The sequence below is a fragment of the Corvus cornix genome, chromosome 20 (genome assembly GCF_000738735.6).
Source record: "Corvus cornix cornix isolate S_Up_H32 chromosome 20, ASM73873v5, whole genome shotgun sequence".
Taxonomy (NCBI): Eukaryota; Metazoa; Chordata; class Aves; order Passeriformes; family Corvidae; genus Corvus; species Corvus cornix.
Genome location: NC_046349.1, coordinates 6972722 through 6997884, shown reverse-complemented (window position 1 = coordinate 6997884; position 25163 = coordinate 6972722). Strand labels below are relative to the sequence as shown.

Here is a 25163-nt window from a genome sequence, read left to right as displayed (position 1 = left end):
TTCAATGACACCCTCTTTATTCAAAAATAGATATCTATGAGACATTTCAGAATATACTGCTGTCAAATGGCAGCCTATATGTCTAAATTAATTCCTAAGTCAATTAATATACAGATTTAAGCTTTTGTTAAAAAAGACACACTGTGGGGAAATCTGTTTAACCTTCAGAAAATCTCACCCAGTTCACCAGATGCCCTTTGCCCAAAAAGTAAAACAAATAAAATTAAAAACCACAAGACTTCATTTAAATTAAGCAAAATAAAACACACACATGTATTCGGAAAAAAAAAATCAAAACATTTCAATTAAAAAATAATAATAAAAAAAAAAAGACAGACAACTTTCTCACAGATCTGCCCAAAACACAAACGTGAGATGCCAACACATTTGTCTACATCAGTTTTTGACAGGTTTTGTCCTATAATGGATACACATTCAATCACTGCTCAAAGTAACTTGGTTTAAACAGCCACGGGGTAACTCTGTGAGCTGAATCATGATGGAAAAGAGTCTTTTGGTTTGGGTTCTTGAAGTTTGGTGGGTTTTTTTTGTTTGTTTGTTTTTCATTTTTGGCAAAAGCAGAGAGAATGTACAGTGCTTAATCTAAAGTGTGGACCATAAAAGGCTGCACAGTCAAAGTGACTCAAGGAACGGACAGTTCTGCCACTGGAAAAACTCCTGTAAACTAAAGAGAAAAAAAATATTTGTTGGCTGGGCAGTGAGGGTGCAAGGAGCATTAAAAAAGGACAAAAGGAAGTGTCAGTAGGAAAAGGATGTGAGCTTCTGAACAACTGAATGATCAAAAGATGCTGTGTTGTTGTTTGCTGTAACTGAATGCTGACCGGGCTACGGAACAGCCTGCAAAATAAATTAATGTGGAGCAGAATGAGCTTTGCATTCCTGCATTTTCTTCTCCTGGCTCTGACACCAGCTCAAGACCACAGGGAGGCACAGAGAGAGCATCTCAGCTCACTGCAGCCTCTGTGTTACAAAACCTGTGTTACCAGATCAAGTGTCTCCAGAAACAGAACCTGTTCTATAGTGAGAAGTGCTAAATTTAAACAGAACTGTATCCAGATTGGAATGGTTCAGTGACCAGAGTCCAGCTTGTCACACCTAACACACAAACTGAAATGTAACTACACCCCTGGCAGCTAAAACACTAGCCAGCAACATAATGGAATTAAGAGCTTTTTAAATTTACCTTTTTTGTTTTTTACACTTTTCCTGATTATAAAAATCAACTCACAATCTGTGACACAAAATTAAGTACATCCTTCTAATATCTACATGCATGGACAGGGTACATGTGCATACAGGATATATGCATATATATGGGTCTATTTTCTATATAAATAAATATTTATACCACATTTAACTTCTGTGCATCAGACAACTTCACTAAAGCTATGGAGAGAGTTTACATCATTGTATTTTCAATGTAACCATCCTGAGAGCAGACCTAACAGTGCCTGTCACAGGGACACCAGCAGCTGCCATACACATTTCCAGCCTCTCAGGTCATTAAATCAAAGCTTCCATCACCACCTAGTTTCATATAATGAAGAGGAAAAATGTGGTATAAATCTAAGGTAGCTAGAACAAAATTTACTTCCACTCCCACTTAGGTAACATCCAGTTCTGCTTTGCTCAGCACAGTGTAACTTAAGAGTCTACCTCTAATTCACAAAGAAAAGCTGCTTATTTTTATTGCCTGTGACTTCAATTTACATCCATGCCAAATGTGAACTACCTTCACATCAGTATGAGGAACGGCAGGTTTAGGAAAACCTTTCCCTGTACCATTGCTGAGCAGATGTCTTCCCCTGACGCTGCCGTGGCACAGGACTCGCATGCACACACATCCCTACGAGGCCCACGAGCCACTCCACTGCTCCCAGAGATGGGGCCCAGAAACCCAACTAAAACAGATGAGTCTTATTCAGAAATAATACAATATTTGTACAGAGGGAAGATGCTGCATGGTCAATCTTCCTCTGGAAGCTTCCCAGGTATGTGTGTACATGATTCGTGATCTTTGTGGGGGTAACAAGTGCTAAGAGCAAACAGCAACTAAAGAGTATGGGAAAAGATGAGAGAAGTTTGCCTAAACGGACCACCCCCACTCCCTTTAGAGCTCACAAAACTCACTCCTCTTCCTCCCCTCACGTGAGCCAGTGTACACAGAGAGGGTGAGTACGAGCAGCCAAGAGGTTCAAAGCAGGGTCTGCAAGTTCCTTCCTACTGCAGATCTTGGAAGACTGGACTTCCAGCTAACACCAGAGTCTTCTTACTTCTGCTGGTAATAATGAAAACTGGGGCACAGGGTTTGTTCTAGTCTGTTGAAAACAGGTCCCCAGCAGATGGCAGAGGTGCCAGACCTCCTGTGACATTGGGCAGCAGCGACAGGTCTGGAAGGCTCTGGATGTGGGATTTCAGCTCCTTGCGCACTTGGGTTACCCGAGCAAGCTTCTGTTTATATTCCTGAGGGAAAGAGACAAGAGAACACAGATTAAGCACAGGTTAATTAACAGTGCTGTTAGTTAAGCCAGGAGTATCTTCCAGGTGAGGACTCACAGAAGGTGGCCAGGCCCTGGTGCCCTGAGCAACTGCTGGCACGACTGCAGACCCTGCCATCTGCCCCAAATTCACAGCCTGCCCATAGGCTCTGGCATCCCTAAATTAATAACCCTGCCCTGCCTTACTAATTTTACATGTAACATGTCCCCAAACCAGCCCACACCGGGGGCTGATAGAGCATTTGAGAGAAGTGTCACTGCAGAGTTGCTTTATCCTTGTGTTCTTCCCCAAATACTGACTCCCAGGTGCTGCCAGAGTGTTCCTCTGACACCCCTCCACTGCCAGAAGCCACAGGCTGAGGCACACGACAGGTATTACTATGCTGCCAAAATGCTCATTGCTTTCAAACTTGATCAATTTTGAACACTTAATTAATCCAATTTTCCCTTTCAACTCATTAAATCAAACCCAAGTTTTGGTTGCCAAACAGGGCCTCCTTTATGAGCTCACATTACAATCCCAGCAGCTGTGCCATGAGACTGGCATGGCAGGGACACCATGGAAACACGTGTAGGATCACTGAATGTAAACCAGGGAAAGGCACATCCACACTGGATACAGACACTAAAATCTTCAGGATTTTATTACAGATGGAAAAAAAGAGCAAGTTAAAAATCTCTGAAAAGGAAACTTGCAAGTGGTTTTTCCACTAATGAGGTCTGGATTGAGTAGCAGAAGTGCAGTAAGAAATCCCTAACCATGTGCAGAAATTCCCCCAGGTCTCAAGAGACACCAGTGACTTGTGTTCATAACAAGGAGAGAGAGGAGGAGTTTGGACCCTGAAAATGGAAGAAAGAACTGTACCTTGGTCAATTCTGTTGAGAGGCCACTTAAGAGGAGCCCAACATACATCCAAGTTACCCAATACAGAAGATAATTAAAGACTGTTTCTGTAATTTTCAAAGTTTTGTGATTCTATACATTCACGTAACAGTCACAGAAGACAGCAACAGAAGGAATAAAACTCCAGTAGGACATAATTTCTTTTGGAATGTGCCAGCCTTTACTCAACTACATGTGGCCTACTTTTCATGGCACCTTCAGAATGCAGGAAACAATAAGCTTAAGGAAAACATCATACACAGAACAGACTGCCACACAGCCAGCTAGAATATCAATTTACTTTTCAATTCTTAATTATTTGGCAAAGAGAACAGAAGTTTATATCTCTGAAGATCAAATGAAACTAGGCACATGTTTAATCAAAACATCTTTCTGAAGAGTTTACAACTTTAATCCAGACTTTCTAACCTTCTCAGTGATGGAAATTCTCTTCACCTTCTCCAAACATCAAAGCACAGCAGTTCCTGTGGGGTTACAAGCAAGGAGTTTACACTCTCTGTGTTTCATTATTTTGAATTAGAACAGTGAGAGCAGCTGTCAATTGCAACAACTCCCGATACCCCTGCAACGGCTATGTAAGTGTATCCCATGAATTTCCTGCCAGCACCAAGTAGGAATGTCTTTTAACAGCCTATTTCAAACTTAAATCCTTTATGAGGCCCAGTGAGTAAATATAACCAAATACTTCCGTTAAAATACACAGGATACACAGTGAAATATACAAGTCCAAACAAAGCCCTCCCAGCTCCATGAACTGCAGGGTGCTGTTCTCATGCCTAGAGAACAGTAACAGAAAAAAAAAAAAAAACACACCTCAAGGTGCACACATTAATTTTGTGAGGAGTTGTCTTGTTTTAATGAAAGACAGAGAATCAGGACCAAAATAAGAATGCACCCACATCTCTAGTCACACTCTTTGGGGAATTCTTAAAGAGGGAAACAAGACGAGAAAAAGTCACGAGATGAAGACAGAACAAAAACAAACACCCCAGATTCTTTAGCATTAATAGAGAACAGCAGCAGATAAAGAGGGATGCCATGGAGGCACAGCATTCTGACACCTGGGATTCTTCTCCAAAAGAACATGGGAGCCAACCCTGGGGAAAGGGAGGGGCAGAGTCCAGAGTGCTCAGCTCAGGCCTGGCACATCCCCAGTGCTGGAGGCAGGAGACAGCAGCACACCAGCTCCTGCACACACAGCAGAGACAGCAGGAACATCTATCGTGCTGCTGTACTCCAAATGCTGGCAGAGGGAAGGTGGAAGAGGCTGGACTTGAAGAACCACAGAAGACAATCTTAAAAAATATTTAAAAATCCATAATTCAGGCCATTGTCAGGGAGTGATGGATATCGAGCCAGGAAAGAACAGGCAGTGCTTCCTCCTCAAGAATGCCAAACTGTCAAGAGTGAGTATCAGCAGGTGTTTCTTTTTTCTGTAGTAATTCCTGCTAAAGACAGGAACAAAAAAAAAAAAAAAAAAAAGAAGGGCAAGGCAGCTAGCAAATCCTCCAGATCTGATAAATGGGCAGTGAAGATGAAAAGAAGTTGAAAATTCCAGGCATAAGCCAAGAAAATACCTCAAATATGGCTTGAATTGCCAAGATCCACACAAAACAATTACGGGTTTATGGATCCACATAAAACAATTACGTAAAAACAGGTAAAACCTCCATGGAAAGACTAATGTCCTGCCATTTTCAGGGCAAAACTGACAGGGCTATCAGGATTCACCACTTCTCATGGACAGTCAGGACTGGAATGTGATGGCTTTTGAGCTGAAGATGATTTGCGTGACCATTACACTTACATTAGATGCAAACAACATTCCTTCCTCAAAGGAGCTACTAAGGGGAGGGAGAATCTTGCCAATGCCTTGCCTGACAGTCCAGTTCTCGTAAAACACACTGACAAATGAAGTACCACCAAGATGTGTCCAAACCACACTGCTGTTGGCAAACATACAGACTTAGGAACAATTCCTCTGCATATTAACAGCACCAACCTGCTTCCAGATTCACAATTAACAGCTTCAAGTGTTTAGGAAAATACTGCTCTTAGCATGTCCTTATTTTCAGGGATACTCTACACTGACAGCTACACAGAACACTGAGTTATCAGGAACATCCTCCCAATTTGAAGAGAGACTTTTGTATGCATATGATGACAAAAAATAAAAATCAAGTCACCGTGAGAACCATATTCCTTCCAATTCTAAGTAATTCCACCTTACTAATAAGTAAATGCAAGCATTATCTAGTCAACACCAAAGGCCTAAATCCTACCTGTTAAAAAACAAACTGAAAAAATAAGAGAGAAAAAATTCTCACAAGGAAAAGGCAGCAACAGCCCCCAACCATTAAAAACTGGCTCAGAAAAACATCGCTAAATTCAGGAATGGAAACTAAGGGAGTAACACAGAAACCAAGATTTCCTAGAATAGACGAATACTTGCTGGACAGATTGGATACACACCACAGCATGATAGAAAACTGTCTGCTCCACGCTTAACCCTCTCCATCCCTCTGGGCCTGACATGCTGCGCTGACTCCTGGCAGAGCTGTCAAGGAGTGGAGAGACCATGAGCCAGAGCTGGGACAGGCAATGCTGGCTGCTCCCCTCAAGAAAACACAGCAGCAGAGACATGGAACCCCCTTCCAGCTTGAGGGCTTCGCTTTTTCCACAAGTTCTGGACATATTCTGCAACATGGGACTCTGGAAGCAGGTTTTATGGGAAACCATGTTCTTCATGTAGCCCATGACGTGCTTGGAAACTGCACCTTGCAGATTTTTCCACAAGGTCCTTCCATTCCATAAAACTGAAGAACAAAAAGTGCAGTTAAAAGAAGCTGCTGCTTTCTGAGGCCTTTGTTTGTACTCTGTGTTGAGCTAATTGCCTCACTGCTCAGTAGGCTTATATTAAGATTAATAGTATTTGGATGCTATTTGCTTTTTTTGGACAAAATAACGAGATTTCTGCTGTAAGCAGGAGTTTCAGGATGATACACAAAAAACTGGCACTGTGCCACATGGATGCTCTTGCTAATCAACATTCCCTTTCAGTGCGTGGCGTTCTACATCCTCAGTGGCCAAGAGAATTAGATACTCAGTCCTTGAAACAAATGCAAAATCAGAATTAACCACCACTGAATGAATCTGACAGAGTGTTTCATTCCAAAGCAGCCTTGCTTGAACATTACAGAACTGACTGTAATCAACATGACAGGAAATTCATCCTGAGCACTGCTGCGTGGCCTGGTTCACCTTGTCACGTTCCACAGCACAGATTTCAGCTATTTTGGCTCAGAGTGCGCACTGGACACGTCCTCTCCTGCTCAGGGTCGAGCAGGAACATGCTGTAAGTCATCACAGCAATTGCATCTACTGAAAAAACATCTAGCTAAGCATTAATGAGAATTTGGAAAGTGAATAGGAAGAGCAGCTGGTCAGGCGCAGTTTTGATATGTCGCAGCTTGAGCCAGCTTGTAGGAAAGCAAAAGACCACAAGTCAGGGGGAAAATGCATCAGAGGCTCAGCAGAAATCTGCAGAGTACATTGTGAAATGAAAGGTCTGACAGCCATGTGATTATATGTTCAGGTAAAACCTCTATTTAAAAACATTAGACATACCACAGTACTGCAGCAGGCTGATTACGTATTCCTTAGCTTCTGTTCCTTGCCACTTAACCTATGTAAAGTACTACTAAAACATAGTCACTAGAAAAAGAACAGGAAGAAAAACTTCCGCCATTCCACAAGTTCATTGCATCAGGACCACCTCAAGAGCAAAGTGAGACTAAATGCCAGGGTGAAGCGAGGTTTCCTCATTCTGTGACAGCACTAAACCAGCAAATCTGAGGTTTTTATCAGAAAGATGCAGTCCAGGAATCAGAGCTTGAATGATGCATTTCCTTATAGAGTCTTCAGCTCATTTTCAGACCTTAAATTTGTTCAGTCTTGCTCTTTTAAATTTGACAAGGCTTCTTTCTTTCTTCTGCAGCATCGTTCATCACACTTCAGCAGAGATGGTGTTTCTGCTCTTGGCAGAATTACACACTCTCAAACTGTAACTCATTTCCTTGCTCTCCTCTTTGCTTAGGACAACAGAAAAGGCAGCAGTAGAGACCTCCACAAAGCATTTCTCCAGCAGCTGGGAATGCCTCAACCTTTGCAAAGTTCAAAAGCTCTCAGAAAAAGCCCGGGCTGCTGCCACTGTATGATGGACACAAATCCTCATTTCATTTGCCAAATACCCTTCCAGAAATAAACATTGAGGGGGGTGCATCTGATGTTCACGACAAAAATCAACATCTAGGGCACAAGCCAACAGCTACATATTCACCTCTCCAAATATCTTAATGCTTTTATAGCTAAGCAAGAGCATGGTCATACACTCATTCACTTCAGTAAAATGCATAAAAACATTGTATGTTAACACTGTAAGATTTCTATTTGCTTTTATTGTTTAGTATTATTCTGCTATAATTATAGCACTACTATAGTTATAAATACCTACAAGGACCTACAAAGTGAAGGAACTTTGCATCACACAAAGAAACACAGCTGTTGCCTCGAGCCATACATGGCCCGACAGACCCACATTCCCTGCGGTTGTCAGCTCATCACATCCCTGAACAGCAGCCTGTGCTCTTGTCCCACATCCAGAGGCACCAATGGCTCACACCTGGCAGTCACCAGCTTGGTCCTACAGACCCAGGTCTGGCACTGTGTCCAGGTGCTCCAGTTCAGGATCTCCCTGCCTGGGTCACAGACCTGACCCCACTCTGGTTCCCACAGCTGCTCCTGCTACTTCACGCATGTAAAATACTGACAATTTTGTTTCCTGGCAGGAACCCTAAAACTTCATCTCCTGTTTCACTGTCTAAACCACTGAAATGAATATACCACACAACCCAAGAATTCCTGTCTGAGGGAAGCAGCAGCCACAAAGCCGTGCCAACAGTGACACGCTACAGAGACCCAGGCAGTGGAAGCGGCACAGCAATAAATTGCCTATTAACCCACTGAACTAAATTGTATTTCAAGAAAATGTGTAGTGCTGGGCAGTCCAGAAAATCTCAAGCGAGAATGCACTTCATCCCTCAAAGATGCATTATCAAAGAGGGTTTGCAAATTTGTGTGGGCACGGCATTAACACCTTATTAAAGGTGCCTTGAAGCCATGAATATTAAAACCCACAAACATCTAAAAACCCCCAGAGCTCTCAGCAGGACTCTAAGTGACAATTTTTCAGCTACAGCCAAGAGTCAGAACATTTCCCCTAAACTGGATCTAAAATACAGTATGTTCTTTAGATTTATAGCTGCAGACATGTAAACACACACTTACTTGAGTGCATACACCCCTCCATACACACTGCCCTACATACATGTCCTGCCTATGCTGCAGCATGTTCCTCATGCCACCTTTCACCAACACAGCTACAGAAGGTATGTGGAAGAAATGCCTTCACCAGCTGCAAATCAAACCAAAGATTCTGAATGCACAATCTTTTCTCTATTTTTTCTGCCTCTTCTCCCCATCAGATTAAAATTAACTCTCCCTCCACTCACTCCAGGTTTTCTATGGTCAGTAGTTATTTCAGGTACCCATGAAGCTTCTACACAATTTGCCATTTCCTTGCACTACCTTTCCTTGGTTCTTCCGGTCTCATTTATTTATCTGACTTCATTTTACAGCTGCCTGGTACACCAACACAGGATGTTCTCCCCACTACATTTCAGTTTTACGCTAACTAATTCCCTGGATTTTTTCTCCTTGCCTGCCATGCATTCCAGAAGAGTGCTCTGACTTCAAAAAACAATTCTCCTTGAAGTTCTGCAGGCTCAGGTGCTGGAGGACAAAAAACCTCCCCAGCTGATTGGGCTCTGTAATCGTAACGGGGCAGCAATGGCCAAAAATAACACAAATCAGGAAACTTCCATTGGAAGTTCAATACTAATGTGAGATACAAGGACACCTCATCTCATTCTTACAGAAACAACAGTTCCTGGTTCTACGCCCATTTGAAAGTGGATTTTATTTCCTGTCATCTGCTATTGTGAATGTCCAGGCCACCTCTGATCTATCCCAGCCATGGAAGATCAAACAGCAGCTGCAGTATCAAGCTCACAATTGCTGAGCAAGATGAAGCACCATTTCAAAAGAAATTCAGTGTTCAGATGTTGAATGACAGTATCCCCCATACCTTTCAGGAAGTTAAACTGAGGAATACCTACCTTCGAAAAGATATGCCTTGTTCTAGGCTATTTAGTATCAGTTTGGGGCCAGCTGCTGATTTTACTGACTGATAGAATTAAAGAAAATCTACCTCCTTAAGTGCTCTTAGACTACAATGAAAACACCACAATACCACTCCCAGGATAATGGAATCCTAATTATTACACTTTGATTTTTTTTCCATTGCTACCCTAAAACCAGAGTCTGACCATATGTTATGATCTTCAGGCTCTGTGCCAGCTTTCTCCCTTCAAATCACCAGTGCTTCTTTGCCCCTCACTGTTTCAATCCTCACTCATGCCAGCTGTATGCATGCTGATGTGCAATTCCTTTCCAAAGCCACCTTCCTCAGCAGTGTCCCTCAGTTAAACAGCCTTACTGCAACTGATGACAAGAGCTTTGTCACAGGGGTTTGACATGCAGAGCATTAGCCCACAAGACACAAACACACTGAGTTTATGTATGTTTTGACAATTTGCTGTTTCATGAGGGACAGAATTAACAGGATTAGTAAACAACTGCAGGTCTTTAGACCACAAAAGCTTCTTTTCAAAAAGACATACATTAGCTACTTTCATTGCTATCACAGTGAAAGACTTTGCAAGCAAATAAAATACTAAAAACATCCAGAGTAATTTCCAAATTAGGTATTTCCATCTCTTAAAGTATAGCCCTGACTTATTACTGCCAGAAGCCCCTCTCCCCAACCAACAGCTTTGGCCAGATGAGGATGGTGAGGCAAACAATCCATCTTCTATCCAAACACACCCTCTCATCTAAGTCAGGAAACTTACAGTACAAGAGGAAAAACTCATAATACCAAAGATTCCAGAAAAGATACCTCAAGAGAGCAAAGCCTACAATGAGTAGACATGTAAAATTAGATTGTTTTAACTCATTTTCTCATTTCAGACCTTGCCTGATTGCTACAAGTTTCAGATCCTTCTAGTAAAATGCTTATTAGCACTACAAAGAAAAATCCAGGCTTATCAATACTGTGAGAACATCAAAGACTCACACAAAACTGATAAGCAGATCGGCCCGCCTTATCTGTAACCAGCATCTTCCACTGTTTATTAACCCTCTACAAGGGCAGAACAATGGAACGCTGTAATCAGGCAACATCCCTCACTGAGGTTTGAGAGCTGACACGAATATCAATTGTGCCTCATGTTCACTGTTGGAGTGGCATTTCCTGCAACTCTGTTTAGACTGCTACAGCACTGAGGCCACCTTGTCTGGCAGAATGACAAAGACGCCAACCTAAATAGGTATTTAATAAGATCCTAATATTTAAATAAGATCATTCTTTATTTTCTAATGTAATGAAGAACTGTGTTTATACCTGACAGTGAGCACACAGCCTGTCCCATTGCCATCAGCAGGATTACTACCATTAACAAAGCAGCTCAGCCAGCAAAACACTTAATCTTCAGGATTACATTTCTGCCTCCGCCAGAGTTACAATTTTGAAGTAACATTCCTTATCACAAGGATATTTTCCAAACAAAAACCTCTATGATTGTCACAACATTTCAGCTAATGCATTAAAAATTTTAATTTCATGTTGTCATTATGGATTTCTCAGTTTCACAGTCTCAAACTGACTCAAAAATTATGAATTGTTCTGGGCCTTTTAAAACATTATTGTGCAGCATTTTGCTACCTATTTACTGCCTTTCTTAAAAGCAAACAGCAGTATGTCTGTCATTTATGTATTTTTTGACATACACATAGGTGTCCTTTTTTAAGCAAGAAAAAACCCCAAAACCTGACCCAAGACTTCCACAGAAAATAAATCAGTTGCCAAACAAGATTTGGTTTCATGGCATCATCTGTGTCCATGTCTGAAAATGTTTTTTCTGACTCACTCATAAGACTGATGCTATGTTTGAAGAAATTCAGTCACAAGACACTGAGAAACTCCAACATAAACACACTGCAAAGAAAACACTCAAAATTAATTTATCTGAGAACAATGTTGCCGAGCTGTCAAAGTACGAGGTTTGCCATAAGAGTAAACAGAGACTGCAATTGCTGCAGCACAGTCTCCTTCCAGGAGATTTTGTCCTCCACATCCCCTCCCACCCCACCTCACAGCAGCTGCTCATCACCAGCACCTCGGTGCAGAGAAACCCTTAATGTGCCGCCAAGGGGCAGTTTAGCAGATGGCAGAGTGACATACAACCACAGCCATTAATTAAACTCCTCGCTAGTGCCACAACGTGCTGCCGAAAGAACTTCCAGGGAGAAGGCACATTTCGGATAAACAGCTGTGAACAGCTGGCTGCAAAACCTCGAGCAGGGGGGCTCAGCTCAGGCCCAGGTTGCTTCAGGGTCCTGCCCTCCCTGTTCAAAGGAGCTGCACAGGAAACACAAGTTACTGTCTTTCACTACCAGTCCCATTTACACTCCACCACAGAAACTGTGGCTAAGTGGCTGTTAAAGGATGGAGAGCAGAAGATCTGGCTTAAACTGCTTCCCCTAATCAAGCAGGGGCTCAGGAGGCAGAGGAAGAACACCTAACCATCAGGAAAAGAAACAAAAAACCAAGCAATATAGAAAAACCCAGCTAATTATGGCAAAAGGAAGGTTGATTCTTTGAAAAGGGGGATGTCATACCAAAATAGGCTACGTGTTAGGTAAGACTATTTTTCTTTAAGAAGTATAGAGCTTTGGGCCTTCCAGGTGCATGGAAACATCTAGACTGAACATCAGAATAGATTTGCACTCTTCAGATATGACACCGCTTTCTTACCCGTTTTACTCCAAGTGTAAAGACAAGCAGAACCTAGATAACCTAGAACCAAACGTAAAGGTAACACCTGGAATCATGTAAAGACAACACCTAGAGTCATCTCCCTCAGGAGAAACCCACAGATTAGGAGTCCAGGGGTAGCATTTGGTGAGCCAACTGTTTTGCCAGCCCCGGTAACAGGCACTCACCTCCAGCTTCTTCTCCTTCTCCGTGAGCACATCCTTCTGGTTCTGGGTGTACTCGATGAGCATCCGCGCCAGCTGGCGCCGGTCCTCCAGCTCGGCCGCCAGCCGCCCGTTGTACTCGGCCAGCAGCAGACACGCCTCGTCCACCGTCTTCGACAGGCGCTCCGCAGCCTCTTTGTCTGCGTGCAAAGGGTTGGGTGATTTAGAGGACAAAGTTTAAAACTTCCAGTTGATGACAGAAGGGCTGCAATTCATGAGCCGCAGGCACAGTAACATCTTGTTCGTAAATACACTTCTGGCTTGACAGGAAAATAAGGGCTGTTATCACAGGGATATAGAGGAAATAGGACATACACCCTTTGTGGGCTGTATTTTAGACACTGACATAACTGACTGCATTTAATCCTTGAAGAGATGTCAGTGAAAGGGGGGATATAAATCTATGAATAGTAAGCCTCTATGAACAGGTTGGAAGTATCCTCAGGTAAACAAATCAATTGGTTTCTACATTTAATCACAGTGTGCACTTGTTAATTCCTCTTATATATGAGTAATTTCAAATGCATTGACACAAACCTAGGAATTGCACATAGTCCAGCTGGACACTGTAAGATTATAAAGAACCGAATAAGTGATAGTTCATAATGAGTTCTAAATTAAAACTACCTCCAGGATCAAGAGTCAAATCAGTTCAACTTCTAAATGCTTCTATTCTAAAATTACTTTTCAAATGCAATTGCAAAAGTTAATTCAAACAAAGACTGACAGATTAATGGGGGTAGCAATTTGCTTTTCCTACAGCAATCAAGGAGTATGTGTGTACTCAGCAGTCTGGCAGAACTCAAAAATATAGCAATCAAGAACTCTGTGTGTACTCAGCACAGTCTGATAAAACTTCAAGACATCTTAACAGTTGAGGTGTTCAAAAGCAAACACATCCACTTGAGAACTCTGACCCAATTTCCTTTATATTCTTGCAAAATGCTGCTGATGCTCTCAAAGTACAAAAGCCTCAGTCCAAGCCAAAAAAATGGAAACAGCTATATAAGTTTAATCTTCAGTATTACTTCACAGGACTGCTATCTGTTAATTACCCCGGAACTACAAAGCAAGGACACAAAAGCAGGAATTCACTCCACCATACATTGGGATTATTAAAAAAAAAAAAAACCACACTTTGATTTCTAAGTTATTCTTTGGACCCACATTCATTCATCTTCCAGTCTCATACCTGTAATTTTCTCCAGTAATGAAACATCTTGAACTTCCTGAGGCAGGGAAGCAATTTTTTGCCGCACTGTCGCATCTCCTGACGCTGCGTTTTCCAAGTCTTGTAGGGCTTTGATCAAATCCTCAGTCTACAAGAAGTAAGCCAACAGTAAAACCAGGTAACCTTAACCACATCCATTTCCCAGGGATGTGGCCACTGCAGAGGAGCTCACCCACCTCTGGAAAGGCACCATTTGGGGAATATTTTCCTCAAGTAATTTTTAAACCTAACACAGGGAGCATTCACTGAGTTACACTATCCCAGTGTTTAGTTCCTCCTGCATAATTACAGCAGGGTCATCCTTTGCAAGACTCTGCAGTGGGAAACTTCTCAGTCCAATTAAGAGAAGTGACCACTTGAGACATAGCTGAGAAGGACATGACCACACTAGTCTGAGAGAACTACCAGCCCTGTGTGCTGCCTCCAGCTGGGACTGAATCTTCCACCCAAGCATCCCTGACCGTCTCTTCGCCTCCCTGGAGTGTACAGGCACCTTTTTGTTCTGTTCCAAAGCTGCATTCTGACAGAGCAAAAATACCCAACACCGAATTTCCATCAGTCCAAACAAAACATGATTTCCATCATGACAAGGTTTAGAATTCTGCAATTTGTTACTGACCATAAACTCCAATGATGCTCTTCCTATAAGGCAAACTTTATAATGTCCTGATTTTGCAAAGCCATGGCTGTCATCACCCAGCTCCCTGCAAGCACAAAGCTTTCTGCAACTGGTGTCCCCTCAGCCCATCTCTCAGCTGGCTTTAGAGCACTGAGGAAAGACATGTCAGTTTGAATTAATTCACTCAAAAGGCATCCAAACTTTAAAAGGACATGGATGAGGACGGCTCTAGGAGGACCATCCCTGACATGTTATATTTCCTCCTTGCTCAAAAAAATTTAAACAGAGAAACTCCCTGAACAGGAAGAACAAAGTGTTGCTTTTTTGTTTTAAAAAACAAAACAGTACAGGAGGTTTTTGAAACAGAACATGAAGCCCATAAACACAATCACTGATTTTTAAACCACAGTTCAATAGTTTGAAAACTAATGAAAACATAAACTTTAAATAAATATTTTCTTAATCTGAAAAACAAAGGTCCATTTATATTTACTACTTCCTTGCAAACTGCAAATTATTTCCAACGGTAACAATGTTTATAATCAAGAGAAACCATAAGCTGCAAGGCATCTGGGGGTAAAAAAACCAACAAGATTTTCACTTATTTCCTTGACAACTGTTATTTATTTTTATTTTTTAATGTTTACAGTTTACCAGATGGATAGTGTAATTTTTTATCCTCTTCAAATAGACTCTGGATTAACATATGTTCATTTTGTAGCCTCAAATGGCCACAGTGATTTTCTATTTCACTCCAACTATTTCCACACCAGTAACATGGAGCCTCTAAAGTCTCCAGTACTGGTTTTCCTACCAGCTCCATACAAACATAGCAGATGTTGTGCTTTTTAATAACTTATGGCAAGAGATGGCCTACAAAAGAAAACTGTGTATTAACCGTGTCACAGCTTCTAGAGGTTACACACTGATCTTAAAAAGAATTTAAAATAGGCCTGGTCTTCTAGCAGTCCTTTGAGATTCTTTCCTGGCTGCACTACTCAGACCTTGGATTAGACTACCTTGGAATACCTCTGGAATTGCTCAGAAGTGACACACTATTGCAGCATGAAAAAGGAATCTGTCGCATTTCACATGGACTTCTCAACCCCAAACTGCATCTCACCACTAAACCCATTTCACTTGTTGTCAGCTCCACCTTGTGGCTGTGACACAGGGGAGGCGGCCGTGACACAGAGGAGGTGGCCACGTGGCTTCCAGAGCTCCTCCCACGTTCAACCCATCCAACATACCAGCAGTGGCCCAGCACTGGGGTCTTGGGGTGAGTAGCTCCCAGGGTAATCGTCATCCTCCTCCTCTTGTATTTGCTGGAAAGTTCGCTTAAGAGACTTCTTCTCCTCTGCAACTGGAGATAGAAACAACTCATTTGGATGCCAGATCTGCCCACCTTAACTATCTCTACTTCAAAGAATTACACCAGATGGATACTCTGATGATTAAGCCCTCTAGGGGATGACCACAGCTGGACTTTAATGTTGGCATCATATTCCAAACACTCAAATGCAAAACAGTAACAAAAGGTTGATTTTGTCCCCACATGGCTCTCTGTACATGCCAGCCTGAGGATACACGAGCAGTGTGCACTTCATACATGTTTGTGTCTCCTACAATGAAAGTAGGAAAGGCAAATAAATGTGCTATTTGTCAATAAATGACAGATGTCAACCCTGCTCAGATACTCTGGCTAGCACTGAGCATACAGGTGAGGATTTCTACCAGTAGAAATGAAGCACTGATGTGAAGGTACACAAGGACAGAAGAATTTCAGGTTATCTTTCTGCATCAACTATCTGCTCACTGTGGTCTCACAACCAACAAAGTAATTGCTGCTTATTCAACCTTCCTCTCTTTAACAAAATAAGGGCTTCAGGACAGCTCTGTGAAACTACAACTCCAAGATGTGACAGGAACAACAGCAATGGGCAGAGCATGAAATGATCTCCAGGGAGGTAACCTGCAACACTGCAGAAACAGGGATGTCATAAACCAAGACAGCATTGGTTAAATAAACCTCAGCATGGCAAACATTAGCTTGAAAGGGAAGAGACAGTTTATTTAAATGAGTCAGAAGTCTTAATGAAGCCTTTGATCCAGCCACAGAACCTTCAAAAAAAGGTAGATCATTTTTCAGACTTGCCACCAAAAATAATAAGACCCAGGGTAATTTGTAAGAAATCTTTGGACAGTCTTAAGAACATCTATTCAATGGAATCAAGTCTTGCCAAGATAATCATGGAGTTCAAGAACAGACTCTGTATATACTTTGATTCACAGGAAAATCCAAGATCACTCAATTTAAAACAAAACCAGACTGTCCCATTCAATTTAAAACAAAACCAGATTTTCAAACAGAAAGGTCTGTCCTTAAATGCAGAGTTTTGCCTGCCTTGTCAGGTGGGACATATGAAAAACTTCATTCTAATGGAGAGAAATCAGAGGAGCTGTTACATTCTGCTTGTTGCAGGAAGAGCTGAAAGACCTTCCCAAGGCAGACACAAGTACGTCTGTCAGAGTCACTCAATGGAAGGCAAAGCAGCACAGAAAATTACCCTAAACCAAAGGAATTGTTGATGTTTGCTAGAACAAAGCTACCTAGGCTAGGAAAAGGACAGTTTAATTATTGTATGTATTCAACTGACATATGAGTGCTTGACAATCTCACTGACAAGTCAGTGAGGCACCAGATCAACAAGGAAAAGAGCTGCTGTCCACTGAGGTCTGCAAAAAACATGAGTTCGGCTGAACAGGAGATGAGCAGATGATACAGTGGCCAAGGAGAGCATTTAAAATTACCCAGCCCAACACAACGGGCCATCAGTATTTATCACTTGTATGTACTTATCATAAAGTAATTAACCAACAGAGGATAAACATGAGCCAACCAACAGAAGACTGCATGACCACAGCGATCACACAAGTGAAAATTAAAATGAGAGCTGGGATTCAAATTGCTGAAGAGGTATTCCTGCTGTGTTGCCAACTGGTCTACCACAAGACACAGCATTACACTTGCTCACCACTCTGACACAGAGGATTCAGAATTCATTGAATATTCCATCTGAACAAGGCCAAGTGATTCTGACTGGAACCAGTCTGCAATATGTAGTGCCGAGGACCTGCAAACCTAAGCACCAGTCACTGGAGAATCCTAGAAACACTCTCAATTTCATCAAAATAGAAGAAACCCCTATGCTTCTTTGCAAGCCCAAGAGCATATGGAGCAAAAGGATGCCTGAAAGAGAACAGAAGCACAGCACAGATTATAACACACCTTGCTTGGGTAACTTACAAAATATACCAGCCAGGAGTAATTTAACCATCACAGTCTACACTAGCAGAAAAGTGTGTCAAATCCAGCCAGAGAAGGGGAAAACAAGCACTGAGAGCATCCAGAACTCATCAGAATGTAATGCATAACCAAAAGAATCAAGATATCCTTGTAGAATACAGACAGCTTCTTCCACAAAAATCAAGATCCCACCTCAACATGGACATAAAGAAGACAGAGAAACCCCAGTGAAGTCAGCTCTCCTGCTTTGCTGTGCTCTTCACAGCTCAGAAACTGAACTACTCCCAAAAAGCATCCAAAGGGCAAACCACTCCCCATTTCTCAAAAACGACAGACAACTGCTCTCCTAACAGCCTTGCAGTGACACTCCAGACTGTTGTTACCTTGCTGTTGCAGAGTCCACATAGACCTGCGAAAGTATTTCTGCAGCAACTTTTATGCTTCAAACCATCTCCAGTGGCTTGAGGAACGTGCCAAAGGCCTTGCTGACAGCTATGAGCTTTTCCTGTCAGCTGGCCACCTTGAGGGATCTTCTCATCTCAGGTGCTCACTTTTTTGTTCTCAGATCTTGATACCTGTTTTCAGAGGTAAACAGGCTTCTAATGATCCAGCACCCCCTCCAACCCCTTCTCTCTTTGGGGGTAGATTACTTGTGGTTGCTGAAGTTCTCATTACAATATTACAATAAATAACAATCTCTTTTGTTGGCAGCCTCTCCGAGGGTGAGCATAACTGGAGCTGAGCTGCTCCAAAACTATACCTAGTCCTGCATCCAGGTGTTTTTATTTCAGTTACCCTCAGAAGCCTCCCTGCCTGCTCTCCTCTCTGTTCTTCTCCATATTATAATACAGGTCTGACTTTCTGTGCCAGAATTTGCAACATAAACACAATGAGAGCAGTTGGGAAGCAGCTCAGTTCTGTGTTAAGAGTGACACACTCCTACATCACAGCACACTCAAGGACCTTCTTCAACTGCCTATTACAAAGGCAACAAAAAGAAAACACATCAGCTATATCAGTTGTATTGCCTGAAGGGTTTCACATCAAACCTTTAAGACCTAGTTTTTCCAGTCTTTGAGAGAAATGGGTGGTTTTTCTCTTCCCTATTGCTTGTGAAAAGAAACATTCTACTCAAAATGAGATTAATAAGAAATCAAATGCAAGCTTAACGAATATATTTAGAGATAAAACAATATATCAATATTCAAAAGCTCATTTCCATACATATGCATATCTCCTTAAGGAACTCGGAAGACTAAAATCTGGTAGTCAGCTGCACCACTGAGCAGTCAAAACAGGGAATACAAAGCTTAGTAAGGGCTAGTTCTCTTACCCCTCTGCCTCTCTGAGAGGAAATCAGCTCTGCTCCACAGCAGGAACTCAGCATGTGCAGACAACTGAATTGCTGTGCATTACCCAAGGCCTTGCTACTCACAAAACAAGAAACAAACTGCACCATTGAAGCACTCACTGATGAGCTTTAAAGACATATTTCCTCACTGATACAGGACTCCACTGCATTTTGGCAAGTCTCACAACTCTAAGTGGCGCTCTCAAGACAAGCAGAGCCATCCTGCTCAGAGAGAAGCACCCACCAGCCCGAATTTAAGACACTGCAGTAGGAAGGATAACAGAGAACTACCTGCACTGACCTGTTGCCATACCTTGGGCTGAAGAAAAGAATAGTTGTTTTCACAGCAGCAGGTGTTATCAACAGCACCAGGTGCTCTTAAGGAGCACCAACATTTTAACAGCACAGCTTGCACCAATCTACAGACACCGACATTGCCTATTTCTCAGCTGTGTCTACCGTGGGTACCCTCAAACCCAGAAAGCCAGAACGGGTTTGGAGGAGCACTGGACTACGGTTTTCCACATTTACAACAACTGTTCTATCTGTAAACCAGGACACCTTAATCTCCATCTTGATTATGTTCACCTGTTTGAAAATGGAATACAGTAACCCACCAGAAACTCCAACACCAATTTATCTCAGAAATACATAAAACCCCCAGGTGAAACTAGCCCTTACCATCAAGAAGCTAATTTGCACACACACCAGTCAAAACAAGGAGAAAACTCACAGGATAACTCTGCTGAATTTTTCTATTTTTTTTAACCTTAAAAATCTCAATTTCTTTTTGACCATGAATTGACAAGGCAGCAACATTCACACTCATGAAAAGGCCTGAACTTCCCTTCAAATAAAATATACTACATTAATATCTCTAATTACCCAGACAAAAACTAAGTTTCTTGCCAAGGGAAGCTGTGCACACAGCAGTTCTTGAAGGGTTTGTACTCCTTCACTCTGCTTCCCACAGATCAAGGTCTGTTACTTGTAGGAAGCCTCATTTTGTACAAACGTTTTTAAGTTGAGAAGACAACAGCAGCAGAAGTGGTTGATACCATCAGCCAAAAGGAAAGGACACTAAGCAACAGCTGATTGCCAACTGGCCAGGAAATAACACATGGTATCAACTGCCAATGCCTTTAGATTCAAAGTTAAACACTTGTGAAACACTTAACCCAGGTACATTAAATTAACAGTTTCAAATCCTCAGTTAATTGGGTCAGGATTATCAGGAGTGTAAATTCTGGCCTTTGATGACACACAGGTGCCTCACTCATTGCACCCAGACAAGAGGAACACCAATAGGAGCCAGTTCATGAAGAGACTGTTCACCTTCACCCCTCAAAGCACAGACTCCCCTCTGCCTCCATACAGATGGGACAACCCCTTTGGTCAGGGCAGTTAGTTCACAACATTTGGGGAAAAAAATTGCAAAAGTCACCTTCCAAAAGTTATACCTCAATCAAGGGCAGGTGGAAGGGCTCTGGTGTGAGCTGCTAAAGCACCCATCCAGCAGTTCTGCCCAAAGCACTGTGTGAAAAAACACAAAGCTACAGCCAGAGACGTCTTCACATACAGGTCTCATTTATGCTGACATCTTCATATTAATTCTACATTAAATACCAACTCATTCAGACCTTGTTTTCACCACCTAAGAATGGCACAAGAGCCCTTTACTAATAACCAAACCAACTCTCTCACACCATTGCACCTCTGTGGGGAATAGAAAAAAATATGACCAGAGCAGCAATGTCATTCCAGCTCATTCAAAGACACCAACACTTCATAGAATCATAGAATGGCTTAGCGGAAGGGACCTTGAAGGCCATCTCATTCCAACTCCCCTGCCATGGGCAGGGACACCTGCCACAAGACCAGCTTGCTCAGGGTCCCATACAACCTGGACTTGAACACTTCCAGGAATGGAGAATCTACTCCCTTCAGCTGCAAGGCGGACAAATATTCCCTTAACCAGAACACTCTTGATTTTTAATGACCCTCACCTTCCACAGTTTAGGCATCCCACTGCTCCCCTCTTTTCACTGGAGCACTAAAACACCTGCAAGTGCCATAGAAGAGGCAAGATCTGCCAAAGCAGTAAATCAAAGCACAGTAAATACAAGCTTATGCTCAATTTCTCATGTCTCATGCAGTAATAGGGTTATACCTGTGATGTCCCAGTGATATTAAATGATGCAAAGTTAAGAGCTTTCCCCAAATGACATCAGCTGGTGCAAGAAAAAAAAGAGACCAGACAAGCTTCTGGGCATATATTCCAGGCTTCAATTATTCAAAACTCTTTGCTGCATCATAATAAAATACAGTAACTATGGAAAACAAAACAATTAATATGAGGATGAAAGCACTAACAGTAGTGAATAAGACGTTCTAATAACCCAGATGAGCAGTCTCAGAGACGCAGAGTGGGACACTTGACTAGAGATGGACACAACAGTTGCCTGCATGACTGACTTGCCATCACCCCAAAAGGCAGCCCTGGAGCATTCTGCCTGCATGAGCAGCACCAGACATCATGTCCAGTTAAGCTCACTGCCAGCCACATGGCACAAGACAGCACACCTGCAAACCAGAACCATGGGTTTAACGAAAATCAGACTTCTCAACACAGTCCTGAAGAATCTCCATAAACAGCTCTGGCAACAACTCAACTAAACAAGCCCAGAGCTGAACTCCTCGCAGTATTTCCAGTGAAACATGCACCAATTTAAAAACAAAACACGCATGACCAGCAATATGCATTTACCTTTTGTTTGGGGGCTGTTGGAGTCTTCCATAGACAGTTTGAGCTGCTGTATGAACTCGCTGCCATACACACTCCTCTCCTGCCAGATGTTCAGCAATCGTTCCAAGGGCTTCTTGCAGCCCTCGTCTGCTTCTCTGTTCAAAGATATAGGAAATCATTATCGTTCAGCTGATCAACACTCCTTATGTTTTCAGAGAGCATCTTCCAAACTGGCAGCTGCACTCATTACAATATGTGAACATTTGGAGAGAATCTTGCACATATTGTCTGAGACAAAACACACTTGTAGCCAATTTTCCCCTTTATTTGACCTAAAGATTGCCTGGAAGTGCCTCACATTCCCACCTCAGAGTAAGGGCAGGAAAAGCTGTAAAATAAGAAACTTGCTATCATTCAGAATTTCCAATAAGAGTTTATAAAACACCCTGAAGCTGACAAGTTTACAACTCAGAGTATTAACTTTAAACAGTTGTTTCAGTCAATAACATCCCAATTAAAAGCAGGTTGATTGGATCATTAGGCACTTAAATGCACTCAGAGTGTGCACTGACAGTCAGACAGCCCTCCAGAACAGACAACAAGCACCCAGAGCATTAATGTTGTTTAGCTGAGATAACAGGAATTATTATGCCATTTAGAGACAGCCTTAACTAAACAACAGCACATTTTTGATAAGGTGGTGGCTGCATCACTTCTTCCCTTTTATGTATGAAATTCCTCCTTCCTCCAGCAAGGATATTACTGATAGATCAAGCAACACACAAAGAAACTGCTCAAACCAGGAAGCTGGTGAGAATCCAGTGACCCAAAACATCAGCTCTTTTAAATTCTCTTGATAATGGGGCAGAGCCATTCATTATGTGCCTTTAATAAACGTACCCAACTGTTCAATTCCTGTGCCCATAAACAGATCTGCCAGATCTTTAGGTAACAATTGAAATAAAGTCCACAGGAGCTGCACACAGAGAACAAACACGTGAAGCTGTGAAGGGCTGGTTCTCACATGAAGTTGCCCATTTACACTGAACAGTCCCTAAGCAAAAAGCAGTCAGGATCCAATCCCTACTACAGAGAGGGTACAAGCACCCTCTAGACTTAAAAAACCAACAAAATCCAATTGAATTAAGCTTTGAATAACAAGAATGAAAATTCCTAGAGAGGAAAGCTGAAGAAATACAGTAACATACCTGGCAACGTGAGAAAATGCATCCACAAGAACAGATTCAAATTCCCTGGTAAATTCAGGACCTTTCCTCTTACTGTTCTGGATGACATCGTTTGCTAAATATAGGAAAGTAAGTTTCCTACTCGATTTTGCTGAGAAAGGGGGAAAAAAAAGAAAAGAAGAAAGGGGAAAAAATAAAAAAGCAGCGTTTGCATTTATTTTTCACTTCTTTCACCTGGAACATTAACAGGGCTTTCAAAATTGTTTATAGCTTTGCAGTCTAAAGACAAAGGTCAAAGCATTTCCATGTTACCAAAGCAAATCAGGGGCTTTCAAGTCAAGTAGTTCTCAATGTCCTCACTTCTGCTCTTTTTTAATTAATTCATAAAACAAACATGAGTTTAATGCTTTTTGTGCACAGTGACACCTCAACACTAAAAAAACCAATAAATTTTAAACACTATTAAAACAAGCTGTTCTAACCCACCAGCAAATTACTAAAACAATTGGGGGGGGTATATTAATTAACTTCAGGAAAAATACTTGAATAAAACCATGTAACTCAGAACTGAGTGAAACTGTAGGAGAAAGCTATTGCAGAGACTCAAAAATTTTCCAAACAATGTCCCTAACATCAAATTTCTTCCATACACCTTAACTTTTCCTATTTTGACACCACCAGTTTCTACTTCAATATGGCCAGAATCAGGGGGGTTTTCTGCTCCCCAGAGCAAAACAACCACGAACACACAGAAGGCAGAAAACAAAGGGGCTCATTTCCACAACAGGGCAAACCCAGATCTTCCAAAAACTCATAAATAAACTATAAATGGCAAAAGCTAGCAAACACATAGGAGATATCCCAGCTGCTCCGAGGGGCTCACAGTGCTGGTGCCCGCAGTGGGAATGGTGACACTGGCTGCTTTCAGAGCTGCACCTGGGGACAGAGCATCCACACAGAATCCTGGAATGGTTTGGGCTGGAAGGGACCTTAAAGATCACCTCGTTCGTACCCCCTGCCATCGGCAGGAACACCTTCGACTAGACACTGATAGTCTCCCTTGACTTCAGGATGAAGCCATGTGGGAAATTACCTTTAGTTAATCTGCAAGACAAACAGCACAAACTGTTCCTGGATAAGAGCATCGAGGAGTTTTATAGACTTGTACAACTACTTTTTCTTTGCTTATCGTCTCTCACTAATTCTATAATGGGTGAGTTGTACGAATCCAAACCCAGAATTTAAAAACGGAGCCAAACAACCAGAGCACTTCCAAGTTCCCCTGAGCACACCCAGGGGGACGTAATTCGTACATCTCTTGTTCTACACCCAAACTGCCGCCCAGAGCTGAGCATCCTCCCCCTCTCAAGCCACACTTGGCTGTGCGTCCCTTCTCTGCCTTCCCAAAAACGCCGCCTGTATCACCGGAATACACCTCTCACACGTGGTATCCCCCCCAAAGTTTAGTAAACAACAACAGCAGGGAAACAGCGCTCAGGCTCCCATAAACTCCCGGGGCACCAACTTCTCCCGCTGCTCCACAAGGAGGAACCGGCAGCTCACCGGCAGCTCCGCGGGTGGCCCCGGTACCCTCTCGGGACAGGGGCTGCCAGAGCGGCCCCCGCCGGACAAACCCCCCGCGCACCTTTGCGGAGCTCCCGGTGCCACACGGCGACGATGGGCCCCGCGTGCTTGCGGTGGTGGATGAGCCACAGCGAGAGCGTCTGCACGCTCTGCTGGGAGTTGCTCAGCTCCGACAGCTTCTTCTCCAGCGCCGACTCCGAGAAGGAGGACATGGGGCCGGGGCTGCTCCGCCCGCGGAGGGGGCGCGGCGCGGCCTCACCGACAACAACCCGCCGGGGCCGCCGCCACAAGATGGCCGCCCGCGCCCTGACCCCGCCGCGGGGCGAGGGGCGGCATCGTACGGAGCGCCGGAGGGAGCCAGGGCACACGGCAGGCGGGAACAGCGCATGCGCAACCATCGCCGGCGCCTGCGCACTGCGAGCACTCGCGACTTTTCTCACAGCGCCCGCTCGCGCCCGCGGGAGCTTTGTGGCGCTGACAGCCCCGTTACCTCCGT

General features: G+C 42.9%; 1 protein-coding gene across 2 annotated transcripts; it reads right to left on the bottom strand.

The window, feature by feature from the left end:
• On the bottom strand, positions 1–24995 carry RPRD1B (regulation of nuclear pre-mRNA domain containing 1B). Of its 2 annotated transcripts, XM_039563248.1 has the most exons (8): positions 24729–24995; positions 23105–23234; positions 21918–22051; positions 15743–15855; positions 13835–13961; positions 12607–12782; positions 3832–3887; positions 1–2484 (listed from the first exon to the last, which is right to left on the bottom strand). In XM_039563248.1, the coding sequence occupies exons 1-7, from the start codon at positions 24877–24879 to the stop codon at positions 3855–3857; spliced, it is 864 nt and encodes a 287-aa protein (XP_039419182.1). In that variant the 5' UTR covers positions 24880–24995; the 3' UTR covers positions 1–2484; positions 3832–3854. The 2 variants fall into 2 exon arrangements, with proteins under 2 accessions (XP_039419182.1, XP_039419181.1); XM_039563247.1 differs by lacking the exon at positions 3832–3887 and having other exon boundaries at positions 24729–24992.
• Positions 24996–25163: the final 168 nt, after the last annotated feature.